This window comes from Pezoporus flaviventris, unplaced genomic scaffold (genome assembly GCF_033815535.1).
Source record: "Pezoporus flaviventris isolate CSIRO_AGI_PZ_B2104156 unplaced genomic scaffold, CSIRO_AGI_Pfla_v1 ptg000016l, whole genome shotgun sequence".
NCBI classification, from domain to species: domain Eukaryota; kingdom Metazoa; phylum Chordata; class Aves; order Psittaciformes; family Psittacidae; genus Pezoporus; species Pezoporus flaviventris.
Genome location: NW_026892564.1, coordinates 7,811,210 through 7,828,122, shown reverse-complemented (window position 1 = coordinate 7,828,122; position 16,913 = coordinate 7,811,210). Strand labels below are relative to the sequence as shown.

The 16,913-nt window shown below is 36.7% G+C and overlaps 1 protein-coding gene across 5 annotated transcripts in view; it reads left to right on the top strand.

The window, feature by feature from the left end:
* Positions 1 to 16,913, top strand: part of PTPRQ (protein tyrosine phosphatase receptor type Q) — a 129,520-nt gene that overhangs the window by 108,668 nt on the left and 3,939 nt on the right. For 3 of the 5 annotated variants that reach the window (XM_061454682.1, XM_061454680.1, XM_061454679.1), the window contains 7 exons: positions 3,819 to 3,845; positions 4,513 to 4,594; positions 9,477 to 9,567; positions 10,941 to 11,017; positions 13,715 to 13,849; positions 13,961 to 14,086; positions 16,219 to 16,367. In XM_061454682.1, coding sequence (XP_061310666.1) covers positions 3,819 to 3,845; positions 4,513 to 4,594; positions 9,477 to 9,567; positions 10,941 to 11,017; positions 13,715 to 13,849; positions 13,961 to 14,086; positions 16,219 to 16,367 — 687 coding nt within the window. The remainder of the gene's footprint in view (positions 1 to 3,818; positions 3,846 to 4,512; positions 4,595 to 9,476; positions 9,568 to 10,940; positions 11,018 to 13,714; positions 13,850 to 13,960; positions 14,087 to 16,218; positions 16,368 to 16,913) is intronic. The other 2 variants (XM_061454683.1, XM_061454681.1) reach the window with 1 other exon arrangement.

Genomic DNA, 16,913 nt, shown 5'->3' with positions numbered 1-16,913 from the left:
CATTGGTTCATTATGCACAATGAATATATGAATACTGTGGCCTTTCACCACTTTTTGTAACATGTCCATAGGGTTTGCAAGTCACATTTCCAAGCAGACACTCATCTGCTGTGAATAGATTCTGTCTTTAAATTTTCAGGGTGCACCAGATTTGGTGAGTGACTACGAACTCATTCTGGGTGCTCACCTAGGAGACAACTTTTCTGGCACACTCTTTTTGCAGTGGTTTCTGCAGAAAGGATAAAGCCACGTGGGTGCCCATTTCTCAGAATCTTTTCTTGAGAAGTTGCACCTTATAGTGGATGCTTTGAGGCTTTTGTTTCATTCTGTGTGAAACAGCTTGTCAAGCAAATGTGGCACAGATTCAGAAGAAATATTTCTGAGCTACAGACACTGTAACCCTTGCAAACACCAGGTAATTAGAACTCTTTACAGAGAAGTATTGCATATAAAATTATTGTCTGATCTCGCCTATATACTGTATATTCAGTAGGTGTGTGTATTCACGGTAACACTTCTGCACGCACATTGTTTTCTCTAGACCAGCCTGTTTCTTCTTTCTTTGGATGGGGATAGGCATAGTTCCTGCCTTACATTTTTCTACAACAAGTTTCCCTTTAGTAATCAACTATCAAAAATAGGCTTCCTGAGCTTTGTATCCCAGGAGTACAACGTTTATGAGTGTATGTGTCCTGGTACAATGGCAGAAATGACCATGGGTTCTCTTTGCTTAGGCTTTTAATATTTAGGAAGGGTTAAGCTCCATATTGCTTTCAATTAACTTGCTAAAAATTAGTTCCTCCGTTGGTCCTAGGAAGTGTCAGTGGTGCTTATGAGTTAAGCCTTTTGCCTACATACTCATTTCTGTTGTTTTCTGTTTGGACGAAGTTTTAATTCCCTGTGGATTTCAGATGATTGACCCAGAGAGAAAGCTGAGTCTGTGTGACAATATGGTCTTCAGTTACCACTGCCAACACAAATAAATGGCTTCTTTCTAGCTCTATCATAAGTAATCTGAGTGGGATTCAGATTTTTGATAGACTTCAAAAAAAATCCCACACATGAAACAATACACTGTTTTAAAAGAAAATCAGATTTAAGGCAATAAAGCGTTCTTTATCTTTGGGAATGTTTTTCTTTCTTAGTTTCAAAGTCAGACAAGTGGGAATCTGGAATTGTCCAGCTGAAATAGGGAAATTTGCAACTTCATGGGTTGATTCTAAATTGTGTTTATCAAGATTTAGTGATATATGCTTATGTTTTATAGAAAAGACTGGGAAATGTGAAGAACAAGATTACAGGTAGATGAGTATTTTTTCATTGATTAAATACTGTAAGATTATTATTACATATTCTAAGTCAAGAGACTTGGAAAAAATACTAATTTTGGAAGCCTGAGGGTGCTGAAACTGAGCATAGCTGTCTTTACTGAGCATACGAAATTCATCATTTCTAAAGATTCTTACACAACAAAGCCAACATCTTTGCCACAATCTTCAAGTTAGACATTATTTCTCCCATAAGCATTTTAATTGTTCTATTTTCTGAGCTGCCAAGACATTGCAATATGCACTTGCTACCAACAAAAGTGTGGGTTCAGTAATTCTGAAAATCAAATTCTTCACTTACATGCCCACAGATAGATTCAACTGTCAATCTGTAGGTGCCTTCTTTAAAAATGATTAGTGCTTGTGGAAGATACTATATGATTATGCCTTAAAAAAAATCACCTGTTATTAATATTAAAAATTAGCTAGAAAGCAGCATGTGGAACACTGTGTTTAGTTCCTTTCCTGAGCTATCTCAATGCTTTACTTCCCTGCTTTGAGTGAAAGTAAAAAAAGGAAATATTGAGTATGTGGTGCTGTTTGAGTTGTGCTGGTCTCCTCTGTCCTTTGCTGTTGGCTCCATGTACCTTCAGCACTGAAGCACCAAATGTTACACTCAGGTTGCTTCTGTACAGCATAGATTTAATTTTTACTCACTAATAATCAAACTGCATTTGCTTGCTGCTAATTAGGTTCAGGAAGCCCCTAATTGCTATTAATTTGAGAGGAGGAAAGCCAGTATTCAAAAAGTTACTGAGATGTCAACCGGGAGATGATTTTTTTTTTTTTTTATGGTGTAGGTAGGTGAACTCTAAGGAAAAACAAATGTAATTTCTTGGCAGAAACTGCTTATAATTTTCTCCTGAAAATTATAAAAAAGTTTACTTTTTGCTCAAAGACAAATTTGTGTGCAGGACACTGGCACAGCTATTAATACTGTTAATATTAATTTTTAATCATTTTTTATTAATTATTAATACTGAATAATACTTTTTCTTCCATAAACTTTAGGCCTGTAATGTTGCCATTACGTTGCCATCATTACTAGAAGATAGTTTCATTTGCCATGTAATGCAAACAACATAGTGATACAATAAGCACTGGCTAGATGTCTGATCAATCTGAATAGAGCTGCATGCTTTGTCATCTTTTGTCTTTTTTCATTCTAAAGCTCTCCTTCTCCTGGTAAAGGACATTGTCACTTTGAGTTTGAGCCCATTTCTGTGAATTCTTGCATGTCTTCTTACTCCAGTGAGACTGACCCAAGGCTTTCATAGCCTGTTTGCTTTTTGTGAAGAGAACTGTCATAACAAAGTACATAGTACAAAGGCATCTTCAGCAGCTTTGAAATTAATTTGTCTGATACTTAATAATAAATGATTCAACAATTGTATTAATCTATTTTATTATTTAATTTAAAATTTAAATATCTAAGAATAACTTCATACATCAAAGTATTTTTAAGGCAAATTGGCCTATCTACTAAAATTCTGGCAGCAGTAGACATTTGTATTTGTATTATAAAATCGGTTTTGTAATATTTGTATGTAAGAATGCATGATTTAGGGACAGACAGACACATAAAGATATACTTTTATCTTTTTCAAAGGGGCAAGTTATATTATAAACTGTATAAATTCAAACTTTTTGGCTTGGTCCTTTAGACAAGCTTTGCGAGTCTGAGTGCCCAAAGTTTAGTGTTTAAATCCATACTGTTGAGACATTTTTAAAACGGATTCATAGGTGATGATGATGACCAAGTTTCAAGGTCGTCTGAAAGTCCCCTCAGTATAGATGCTCATGTATCATCTTTGTGAAACCTGCTGTGGGTTCAAGGTAAAGATTTAAGATGTAGCACAGATTTAAAATCACTGTGCCCCCAAAAGAGCAGTGAACATGTAAAAATGAGCATGAAAACAGCCACTCATTTTTAAAAACTTCATGAAAACAGCCGTAGCTGTTTGGCTTCTGTAGAAGTACACCTGTAGCATGATTCATCTGTGCCCTATTTTAGATATCTGCTTAAAATGAGATAAATATCACAGCTATTTCTTTTCATTGATAATAAAAGGAATTCAGAGTGACTAGCTCAGAAATAGGTGTCAGTATTAAGTCAAGTGAATCCTATCGTTATGCTCTGAAACGGCCCTAAGAAGAACAATATGGGTACATAGCATAAAATGAAGCCTGTCAATGTGTATGAAGTAGTGTGCTAGAAGTATGGATTTCCCAGGGCCATATGAGCCCAGAGCACTGTAAAATGGTGTGAAGAGATTGATAGGAACTGTAACTACCATATTGATATCTGCCAATACCTGAGATAAAAACGAAGACAATCACACGAGATACCTGACATATAATAGTATTTGAATCCATGAGAGAAATGCATCTGGCACTTCAGTTGCTTCCATATTTAATCTAAAACCTATTAATATGCACAATATTGGTTAATTCTCAGCTTGCTACATTTAACAAAAATCTCTGTTGCAGGTTGCTTAGTTATAGAAAATCCCTCAAGTAAGTTGATTAAAGAGTTTTATATTGTGGTCATTGGTGAGTCTCAATGTGTGGTTCTCTCCTCTGTTTATTAGGAAAAAACTCCAAGCTGCGTATAAATCATAAAAGCATGACTAATTGCATGGTAACTGGAGAAATGCTTTCTCTCTCTCTGGGGTGAAGCCTGCATGTCTGTGTTTTAGCTTGGGAAGTAATACAGGGATACTTAAACTCCTCGGGGTTTAAAAACCATGTCATTATGAGAATGAGGTCACTGCAATATTTTATATGTCTAAAATCTTGCAATGTATAAAATGTTTTCTGTGTGACAAAGAAGTATTATGTACTTTAGAATGCAGTGGTAACTTTACAAATTTCCATTAATGTCAAAACCTTGCCTTGGAATGCTGTTACCTATAAAAACAATCCAACCCTACAGTACTGTTAACATTAGCAACATTAGGAATTTGGTGAGGGGAAAAACAACAGGAAAAAATGCTTCTATTTTAAGTGACTGGAAACAAACCAAATAAGCATGCTGTAAGCAATTCACAGTTTTCTGCCTCTAAGTATCAGTTTCTACTGAACTGAAAAGCACTATTTATTAATAAACTGCAGTTAAATAAGAATAAAAAGAATGACATAGAAATTCCCTATAGGTTTCTAATTCTTCTGTCATTACTTTCAGGCCAATAAGCAAGAAATCCTTCCTACAACATGTTGAAGAGCTTTGCACAAGCAACAACCTAAAGTTTCAGGAAGAATTTTCGGTATGTTGCTAGCAGTTGTCACAACATCGCAAGACCTTCAGTCGTTTCATGTGTCACATTTCATGTCCATTTTAAGCAGGCAAGGCCGTGAAGGACTCTGGCCTTGATAATCAATACCCAATTACCAGGTTGATTGTTTAGAAAGTAATATTACACTGATTTGGATTCTTCAGTCTACATTGCAAAGTGATCAGAACTATTCACCTAAGTGTCAGCAAAAGATGATCTTCTTTAGACTGATCTTTGCAAGAACACCAGACTTTTATGCTTTTGCATATGTAGCAATGCCTACACAGTTTACCTGATAACAGCTCATTTAGAAATATTTTTCTAACGTATATGCAGATATATTTAACTGCTTTAAATAGTTTCATTTTCCTGAGTGATGATGACTTCAAAACCAGAGCTGGTATTTATTCTGTGAAATGTTTAGGCCCCAGTCATACTGCCAAGGAACTCAGAAATGTTTTTCTTTCATAGGTTTCAGTACAGAAAGTAAAAAAGTTGTGCATGGTACTTTGCTTTTTGTTCCTCTACAAATAATGGGTCATACTTGTCATGCTCTTTAGAATCGCCTCCATGTGAATAGCCTTCAAGTCCTTATGTGAGTTAGATGAACACAACAAGCCTGTCTTTCCTTCTGAAAAGAGACCAGCTTTTACGTATAATGCATATACGCTTTCAATTTAAATCTCAAAGTTTTCACTGTTTTCATTAAGTAACATTTTTACGGCTATCATATTTTTGTTCTCAACAATATCTTCTCTTCTTGTTATTTCAGTATCTTTATCATCATCATTTTTAACACATACAGTCATTTTCCCCCACAAAAATAATTTGTCAGTCTCCAGTGACTGTAATATTTTGGATTTATAGATTTACCATGAATGGCTTAGCAGTTGGATTAATGAAAATGAAGACTCAACAACTGGCTTTTCTTCTGCTGGATTATAATATTTCAGTCTCTAAGGGAAAACCAACAAAAGTGTGAAAAGATTAATGGTATTTCCTACAGCTTTTTTTGTTATGCTCCTTAGGTAAAATTGGTCTGGATTTAATAATAAAAAGCACCATAAAATTCTCTGAGCAATAAAGTAAGAACTTTTTTCCAAAAGCAGAAGTGTTATTTTACTTGAACAAGAGTGATTATAGTTATATTATGCATGACTGAACAGATGAAAAGTTTTACTAGCAATAACATTTTCACATATCAAAGTTCATCACTGGAAAGTTTCTCACCTTCCTTGAGGTGTGACCCACATTGGGTAAGCCTTACAACATTGTAATGCCTTAAACAATAGCATTTTATCAAATCAAAATCCTCGCAATTCATTTCAAATTTAGAGAAATACAAGTAGCTGAGGCCTCATTCAACTAAGTTATAAAGTCAGCTTATAATCAACAGTTTTATATGTCATTTGGGCTTCCAATGTTCCCTCTGAGCTTCAGCTTCCATGTTTCAGAGGATAGTGATAACTTCACAGATGGCTTATCCAAGGACAGGCAGAATTGGAGGGTGCGTCCAGTCCCTGACTGAGGGTAGATCTATGGTATTTGTAGTACCTGTTTTACCAGGCACATAATAGGTTTGACAATGCACTTGAAATTACGTCAGAAATGACAATGCACAGAAATGGGCATTGCACACAAAAAAACAGGCAGACCTTGTTTCCATCCACATTGAGCATTTAGTTTCACGTAAATGACTGAAGGCTCCTACAATGTGTGTAGGAGAGATAAGGTCAAGGTGTAAAACCACGGGCCATTATGTCTGAAGCACATAATTACAAGGTGCTGAGCTTGCTTGGGCTCTCTGGTCCTCTCTGTGCTAGTAAATTCCAGTATACCAGGAACTGAAAATGAGAATATGAAAATTTACACTAATAAACTGTTAGCATATTCCCTGACTTGAATTTCGTTTAAGCTGCCAGTCTTCCCGGGCAGTTCCAAGATAAGTTTTGGTAGGTAAAGTAGTCTAGGGATCATTTACAATAGGCAGTTTGTAGACAACAAACCTGTTTTGGAATTATCTAGGATAAATTTGGCTCTTTCTGTTTCACTTAGTCTTGGAATCCAGGGATATTCCTGGTCTCTTTTAATTCACTATATTGACCAAGCTTCTGTGCCTGGAAGATTTCCAGGGTTGTCTACATGTGAGCATGACCTGTCTGTAGACATGGAAAGAGAATCTGGGCCTCAGAATGGATCTAAATCTATTGCTTATCAGAAAAAAAAAATTAAAGAAAACAGTTTTTCTGATAAGTGTGAAATTACTGAACAGAAGTACTTGTAGAAGTGTTTCACAGTAAGTTCTGTTCTTGAATAAAAACTTAAAATACCTCCAAATGTCACCATAGTACCATGAGATTACTATAGTAAAAAAAGTGCAAATCAATTATTTCAGTTTTATGAATCTGCAAAGAAAAATGTCATCTATGACATATTGTTATTTAATCTGGGAATCCAAATCGTCTTTCCCCAGTTCTGAAAATAATCACTTAGACTGAGAATTGGTGAGGGCTTCTGAGCACATGTTCAGATACAGAAACGTCATTATAGAAATACCATAATCTGCTTCTCTTTTCCTCCTCTACAAGCTAAGACTCAGAGGAGTGAGGCAAATGAGGCAAGTTAAAGTTCACAACACGCACGTGGTATAGAATCCCGTGGCCCATAACACCCACAAAATGCCACAGGCATTTCATCTGTGTTTTTCCTTCATGCAAAATTCAATAAAAGATATTCTGTGGGAGTGTTTCAGCTTTCTGAATGAGAGGAATTTTAACATCTCCACCCTTAGCTGTGTTTTACAGTTCTTACCAAATCCTGACAGGAATGCACAGAAGTCACTCTACTGTGTCTTGCAAACAGGGATCGTTCTCTAGGTTCAGTTGTAGGACTGGGGCTTTACTTCTCTAAGGGATTGTTGAGACAAAAGGCAGAGGCAACTGAATGGGTAAAAGAGTATTCTGCCTTAAGTATTGCAGAAGTTGATTGAAAGAGAAGATTTTAACTGTAAAAAGTGCCTTTAAATACATTTTTCTACAGTATTCATTTAGTTTTTTATTTATTTCATGTCTGTTAACTATGCTTTGTAATTATTTAATATATGGGTATAAATGTAAAATCAGCCATTCTTTATAAAGTGATTTTAAGTCAGAAGCTTTCTTTTTAGAAGGGGCATAGCCATAGACTTTTCATCCCTAGGAAACATAGGTACTTAGAGAGATTTTGAAGGGCATGGATAGGATCTAGTCCCTTGTTAATTTTCAAAGGGAGGTGAGCATCTAGTTCTCTGTAATTCTTCCTCTAAGTCTTTCCCCATGGATGTGTCAGAGCCAGGAAGAGAAGTCAGGTCCCTTGTCTGAAAGTCCTTTGCTTTCATTGTGAAATCATCTTTTGCCTCATGTTCAGAAGCACTTGCAGTTTTATTATTGAGGATGTAATTAGAGAAGTGGAGTAGTCCTCATGCTTCAGGCCACAGGATTTTTGTCAGATAGTGAAAAAGAAACAAGTTTCTCATGGGGTAATACTGCATATGATACAGTTCAAGGGTTTTCAGGTCTCTTTTATATGTCAGGCATTATCCATTGTACAAAAATATCATATCGGATTAGATAAATTATTGACTTAGTTTATTACATCAGGTTTTAAACTATCCCACTTTGCTAATGTTTATCTTAAATTATTCATAGTATCTGAACCCATCAAATAAAGCTGACAAAATATTTGAATTAACAATGAAAGAAAAACACTGGAATAAAAAGTGCTTCTGTTTTTTTCCATTTTTCATTGCCTCTTTCATCTGTTTGTTTATTTGCTAATAGTTACACATTAAATTTTATTTATCTGTCTGAAATACCCGAGCAAAAGACCACTTAAAAATAATTAATATTGAATCTGATAGTAGGGCAGTCTGCCCTGCTTTTGGAAGTAGCCCATCTAGAGACTAACTATTAATATTAAAGACAAATTTTGAATGGATTACTCAGCACAAGCAGCAACATTTTGTATTTTATGCTTTCAAAGCCATAGGTAGGTCTCTACTTTTGTGTCTTAGCTAGGTGTTGAAATAGTCTTGTCTATAATATTTGTGAAAAAGCAAAAATCTATTACAGTTCATGTAGTTATTAACTTAGAAATTCTGGCTAAATTCTATCTTTTCTGAGCTTTCTGTTCTCTTATCACACAAGATCATCATATCAATATGTTTTTTCCATTAACAAGTTATGAAGTTATCTCCACTCTTTTACTCAGCTTTGGAAGTTATGCCTATTTATGCACAGAAACACTCCCATCAAGTAAGTTCCTCAATATGAATGATTTATCAATCTTTGCCTTTCAGTAATAGAACTAATGACCAGTTATGAAACTGCAGTTCAGCCCAAAATAACTCTTCCCACCCTTTTCACAAGCAGTCCCATGAACAATAGCTAATTGCCAGTTGTCTCAATTAAATTCTCATCAGTTCTCATGCTGTGGCAAGAACTCTCCCAAGCTACAGGAGTCAGGAAAAGGCATTATTCAAGAGTAAGTTTGAGTCAGTAGGGCATAGTAACCAAGCATGTGACTTCATGAAAAAAAATGAAAAGAACTACAAAAGGTGAGAGGCTGACTTTACCCAGACTTGTAAAGGTGAAAGTTCATGTAAGCTTTAATTGTTCAACTTGACAGCATTGTCTGCAGTGCTGCATCTAACACTGCTGGCGTAACTGGGGTTGACAGTGAGGTGGAATGTCCTGTAATGTTTCCAGCTGTTCTTAGAAATGCACTCTGTTGCAGAACTAAAGAATTCTTCCTCTTACTGGGTGATTGTGTCATTTTTTATATTCACAGAAGGTGAAATGCAAAGATATGCCAACAAACATTTATTCTTCTGCAGGAACTTCCCAAGTTTCTTGATGACCTTGCTTCAACTGATGCTGATCTGCCTTGGAACAGGTCTAAGAATCGTTTCCCGAACATAAAGCCATGTACGTGTATTTACCGATCAGTTCCTGTTTTGCGCTCTACATTCAATCATGCAGTAGATATTTGGAATGCAACTCTATTTGTTTGATCAGCCTTTGAAATAGCAGTACAGTCGTGTCCACATTATGAAATAATTTTCAGTCAAGTAATCTAACTTTTCACTGTGTTTTTTTTAAAGACAGTTTTATTTGCGAGTAGCTTTAAACTTGCTCTCACAAGCTTTAATATGCAGGTGCAAGAAACTGTAGCCTCAGTAGTTTCTTAGCTTTGTAATTCAAACTCTTTAACATTCTTCCTCATCTTTTTTTTTTCCCTCTTTAGTGAGAAGTAATTTTTTTTAAACATATAAAATCCACGTTTGTGCATTCAGCTACCTCAGGAGCCAGGGTGTGCTTTCTTGTGGATATGTGTACATACGCTGCAAAGGTTCCACAGATCAGAGTGACTGTATGATAACTTATAAGCCAAGGCTAGATTTTATCACAGGAGACGGGAGTCTGTCTCTCTGTACTCAACACTGCTTCGTTTTTCAGTTAATAAGACAAGAAATGTCATTATTATTTTAGGCATTAGCTGTGATGTGAGATGAGGAGCATGGCATTCCTTGGTTAATAACGCTACATTCTGTGCTATTAACTTTTCAGAGCAGCTGTTCCTGTTATCCCTTGCCTTGTTCAAGATATACTCCAAGTTACAGTCACTAAAAATTTATTTATGAAATATAAACAGATAAGTTTCATAAATATTTAATGTTGTATTCTCTTTTTTTCTTTTGTAAGCTGAGCACCAAACATCAACATTTGAAATGTTTAGTTTCAGCATTTACCTATTCACATGACATCTTTCCTAGGTTTTGTCATTTCTGCATATGTACTGTAGGCTCAAATCAGAAACCCTCAACCGTTATTTTTTTTTTTCCTGTAATAATGACCTTACCTTATGTAAAAGAATGTAAAAGTGCCAAGATCAGTCTCAAATCTGTTACCTGGGCAGCAAGTATATAGGAAAGACTGACAGACCCTGGACCCTGATGTCTGATTCACACTGAATGTGTGTTAGAACAGTGTGGCTTAAAGTACACAGGCTACCTTTAGGCAGAGGATTCTCCCCATACATACATCAGATTGGAGGTTTTGGCATGTCACCATTTAATTAAAAAGTATTTTATTAAAGTATGTCTGGAACATTAAAGGATCATGGTACAAAAATGGAAATTGTTTAGATTCCCTTTGTAATTAGTGTTCTACTATGTCAAGTATTGTTAGCAACAATAACAATATTTTTGATTTTTTAGCACTCCAGGAACACTTGTTACATATGTCAGTGGTTTTTTGGAACAAATCTGTTAGCTAACTAGACTTTGTTTCCATGATAGATAATAACAACAGAGTAAAGCTGATGCCTGATGCTGGTATTCCTGGTTCTGACTACATTAATGCCAGCTATGTGTCTGTAAGTAGAAAATCTCACATTTTTACTGTATCTGTTTTATGGTAGAATAGAGAGTCAAAAAATCACTTGCAAGAACAACAGGATTCTAATTTTAATTTCATTCACTACAGCTGCTACAGCCATGGCATTGCTCAAGTCACTCCTGCAGCGTTGAACATGACTAGTTCAAAATATAAATTATCCCATTTTCATTGCTAAGCAATGATTTTCAGTGATAATCAAAACTGTGTCCACCAAATTAGTTTTCATAAGTTGTCTCATACCATTATCATTAAAGACAAGTGTGAAACTCACACTGAGGTCAGTTGTTTAGTCAAACATTATTTGATCTCTTGGTTTGGGAGCTGGAGTTATTGTATATGAATAGGGCAATGTAAACATAACTGAAAAGTTTCAAAGAAATAGGTGGTAATTTTGGTGAGCAGTATTGGTATGTCCTCATTATTTTGTGAAAGTTATGATGAGTTAAAACTTAAAACAGGGAAGTTTAGATTGGATATAAGGAAGAAGTTCTTTACTGTAAGGGTGGTGAGGCCCTGGAATGGGTTGCCCAAGGAAGTTGTGAATGCTCCATCCCTGGCAGTTGGACAGAGCCTTGGGTGACATGGTTTAGTGTGAGGTGTCCCTGCTCATGGCAGGGGTTGGAACTAGATGATCTTAAGGTCCTTTCCAACCCTAACTGTTCTATGATTCTATGGAGTAAAATGCAAATAGGCTTCCTGAAGAATAAACTAATACTGTGTTTTTCATCCTCAGCTTTCTTCCTAGATTTTTAATTTTCTAATTGTGTTCTCAGTATATTCTTCATCTATATTTTTATCTCATTTTCATCCTGATGAAGCTTCAAGAGTGACATAATTATGCTTTTAATTTATTGTATTAGTGGCTGGTGGTCTCACATGCAGTCAAGGCTTGATAGGCAGTAAGCACTCTTCAAACATACAGCTAGACATGCAGACTGTAGTCTAAACAGATGACACAATGGCAAGTAGAAATAGTTATTTCCAGGTAGCTAAGAGACATCCACAGAGAATAAGCAATAGAGCTGACAGCATCTTCCTCTGTAATTAGCAAAAGCTGTTTATTCGCTTTACATGGAATGTCCTAGTTCTGACAGTTAGCAGGTAGGAAGAGCCATGACACATTGTTAGTTGGTGTTGGGACTACACACAGAACCATTGAGAAGGAGACCAGACAGCTTGGAGCGTGGCCTAGTCTTTACCCTTTCTGTCACTAACTGACATGCCAGGGTTTAGGCAGGGAACAACAACAGCAGCAGCTTCCAAAAAAGCTGCAGCAAAAGCCAGCTGCAGAGAGTGTGCCCTGCTGAGATTTTGCATGTGTTTACTGCATACAGACGTCTTGCTGCATGCTGACTTTAGGTCACCGCTCATCAGTGAATAGACAACTGTAATGTTACCATATCTCAGGGCTAAAGCTTTGCCCTTCATATGCTCTCATTTTCCGTATTTGTGGATGTATATGTAGATGCATATAGCTGTAAATATACGTATGCGTGTGTATTTACATAACTATTTAGGTGAATGTACCTATGCATGCATATAAAGAAAGGGGAAAAGTGGTCTTGTATATAGTTTTAACAAATGGGAACTTGGCTTCTACTTTTGTTTTCATTGGTTAAACCACAAAAAGTCAGTAACTGAACCATGAGCTTTGCATCCCTGAATTACAGTTTCTCACCTCACACTTAAACTAGGAAGGATTAACATAGTTTCTCACTGCCACCTGTTCTGTATATTATAGATGGAGTAAGTAACAGGCAGCTGTGAATTACAGGGCTATAATGCCAACAAGAAACTTTGGTGGTGCTATAAACCACTGTGTCAGTTGTTTTCAGCAATAGGCAGAACTCTGTGATATTATAGACAGCTAGCTCTGCAGCATAAATTTATTGCTGTTACTGCTATTGTCATTATTTTAGACTGTCTGTAGTACGTAAGAGTTCCTGTTTCTTTGTAGAAACAGATCCATAAGAGCCCATGCCCTGGCAGTATTTACACTGATTTTGTTCAACAAACTTCCTTCTCCCCAAGATTTTAATTTATAAATGAACTAAACAGCAGAAGCCAACAATAAATAAAAGCCAAGCTGTACAGTAGGTTTCTTGAAGACCTTTTCTCTTACACCGTTAGAGTAAGCTCCATGCCTAAGTTACATCAGATCCCTGGTGATCACTGGAAGGACAAGGTCATCAGTGCAGTGTATAGCTTGCACTAGCTCTCAGACCACTCCTTAATTGCTTCCCTGGCTCCACTGCTCCTTAATGCTGTTTACTTTGTTGGCCACATCCTGACATAGTGCTTGGTGGCCTCTGGGTAAATCTGAAGTAAGACTATGTCCTGGTTAATAGGAAGGCTTGGTTATATTTAAATGGGAATTACTGACCTGATGTCCTGGTAATTTCTCTGCTAAATGAATTTCTGTAGGGATGGCATTTCCCAAACTTTATTGGACCACTGGTTCATAACTTATCTGTGTGGTGGAGAAAATGCCATTACTTCCTTGGGTTGCCAAGGCCATCTGCCGTGCAGTGATTAGCCAGGCCTATGCCAATTCATTTAGTATGTCTAACAAGGTTTTAGTCTTAGGCATGGTAGCTACAGGCACAACTATGTGTCACATGCAAACTTTTTTCTTCCTTGCCAACTTCTGTATTAAATATTTTCTTTTTCTTAGGGTTATTTATGTCCAAATGAGTTTATTGCAACTCAGGGACCATTACCAGGAACAGTGGGTGATTTCTGGAGAATGGTGTGGGAGACAAGAGCAAAAACACTTGTGATGCTTACACAATGTTTTGAAAAAGGGCGGGTGAGTTACCACTGTACATATTAACAGCATTTGAGATAATTGGAAATTTTGTATGTAGTTTCTGTCAGGATTATAATATAATCGTTGTTAATTGTCATCATCTCCCTGCAGATAAGGTGTCATCAGTACTGGCCAGAAGATAATAAGCCGGTGACTGTGTTTGGGGATATAGTGATAACTAAACTGATGGAAGATATTCAAATAGACTGGACCATCAGAGATCTAAAAATTGAAAGGGTAAGCCAAAACCGGAAGGCGATTGAATAAAACCCATCCAGCACCTCAAAGAACATAAAATATGCTCCATCTCACCCAAGTACCCCTCAGTATTCTTTTAATCTGTTAATGTGTATGCACTGTACTGCCTGCTTTTCCTGCATTTTATTTTCATTCCTATTTGATTTTGGTTTGGTTTAGTTTCTTTTTCCTGAGAATTATCCCATTTTCTGTCTCAAGCAGCTCAGATTTTTGTCCGACATGCTATGAAGGGCCTGTCAAGGTTACTGAATCTCTGGTCTGGTGGGAGGTGAAGTTTCTATTTGGACACCTCAGTTGTCTCTTCTAGAAAGAAGTAATCGTAACCATTCTAGGATCAGACAAATCCCTTTGAATGTATCCATCTCAGATTAAAGGGCAAGATTCTCTGGTGCAGTGCAGCTGTTTTGCATTGTACCACCAGACATATTGGCCTCCACCCCCAGAAGATTCACCCAGTATAAAAGAGAATCATCAGTATTACTCCCACTCCATGTCCTGGGAAGGGGGTTGAGGGGCACAGCATAGATGTTTGTCTTTGCCACAATCCACAACTATGGTTTCCACTCTGAAAAATTAGCGCCCAGCATTAAGTCAAACCAGCAGGTAGGCTCAGAAAGCAATCTGGACACGATGAATCACAATGAAGTTAGCCTTCTTTTTCGCTCCCAACGTTGACCTGTGTTGTATGTAGTTCAGACATATACTAGGACCTGAAGTTGGCTATCCAAATACATGCATTACCATCCTGTGGTATGTGCCTTGGTCATCACCCCATAAGGATATGTTTTGCACATAACACAGGACAAGTGAACATTTTAAAATGAGAAATGACAAACTTTTTTTTCAGCTAAAACAAGACATAGAGTAAACAAGACCAGAAGAGGAACTATTTCAAGTAAAAATGCATGCCAGCAAAATGTGAAGTCACCTGTGTTAACCAGGGTGAGGCGGGGAGGAGAGGAGAAAGGAAAAAGGAAAAGAGAAAATCTGAACTAAGTGATCCATTTACTATAGCTGAATTATGCTGCACAAAAATCTATGATGTCCTTTATAAGCATGTCACTGAATGTGCCATATTGCTGGCTTTAAGATTGTACTTCGTCTTCCATTCACAAATGGGTAGAGTCTTGATGATCTTCCAATGAAGGTAAAATGAATATGTGAGGCAAATCATTCATAGTTATTGCCATATTGTGTCCAGAGTAATTTCTCTTTTGGTTTTATGCTTAGCAATTTTACAAATATAGACTCACAGTAGTTGCTCCATATAATTGTTCACAGTTCAGTTTTTCTTGCAATATGAAGAGTGGTTGGTTCAAAATGAAAAAAAAAGAAAGGAACTGGCTCATTACACTACAGGTGCAACTGTGGTACTCCTTGCTGCTAGATACTGTGAATACTACAATCTTATAGGGCTTCATAAAACCTGGAGAAATTTGTATAAAAAAATTCTGACAACTACTATTAAATTTTGAGATACCATCTCTTGACTGAGGCAGTTCACAAGTCACAAGCTGTTAAGATGGTAATGGTGTTCTGTGGAACTAGATATATTTTTGTCATGTTTTGTTGGTCTAGACAGGCCTTTGACATGATCCTGTGCTTTTATTCTTATGTCCTTCATAGTTAATTTAGATATCAGATCATAACCTGCTCTTTGAGTCACTGTTGTTGCTGCTTTCACTGAGAGGGTATCAAACACTTAGAAAATATAGCTGTTTACCAGTGTATGTGTGTTAGACTTCACTGCATTAGATCAACCATGGAATGTTTGCTTTCTCCTAAATAAATTTGTCATCCCAGTTCACTAAACTTCTAACTGAGACATAGAAACTTTGGCGGGTAATCTACAAATTATACTGATACAGTGACTGAAGCCAAATGGAGAGTGACTGTTGAAGTCATTAATACTTCCTGAAAGATGGACTCGATGCCATCTCTCAAAAGACCTGCCATCAGATCCATGCAACACAAATTATCCCTTGATAAAAGTGCTTATTACAATGCTGACTTTCCTTTTTCACATGAAATTGCTGAGAAGGTTACATGTAGATTACTGGAACTTCTGTCACATTTCTTCTGCAAAAACTGCCTTATCTTACATTCTTCAGCATGGAGACTGCATGATGGTGCGGCAGTGTAACTTCACTTCTTGGCCAGAACATGGAGTCCCTGAGACTACTGCACCAATTATCCATTTTGTAAAACTCATCCGTGCAAGCCGAGCACATGATAATACACCAATGGTGGTTCACTGCAGGTAAGCATATTCACCAAGTCATCGTTTAGTGTCTTAGAATTTCAGATGCTTATTAATGCTTAGGGAAGTTGCCAGGAGACAATGAAAACTGAGTACACAGGTATGGTTCGAATATGGACAGCAGTGAAGGTTTGTTTAGGAGAGCTCCTTAGTCCTTTCTGAATTAAAATGTCAGAGCATGTCTGTTTTTCTGTTTGTGAAAAGCCCATTGAGGTGATGTCAGTGAAACACTTAACAATTACCATAAGGTATTGCTAGATTTATCTGTTTTCCCTTTATCATAAGAAGAGGAATGACATGTTGTCTTTAATTACTTCTATTATAATTATAGCCCTTCTTAAGAAATAAGTTTAAAAATGCATTCAAAATGTACGTCACATCAAAAAGAAGAAACTATTTGGGAGCCACAGAGAATGACAAATAGGAATAAAGGTTTGCATATGCCAGACTTCAAACTTGGATGCCTGTAAACATCTAAAATCTATATTTAGGCTCTTAAATGAGTAGTTTGGTGGTTAGAGTTCTTCAGCTGTTATGGTTCCCACT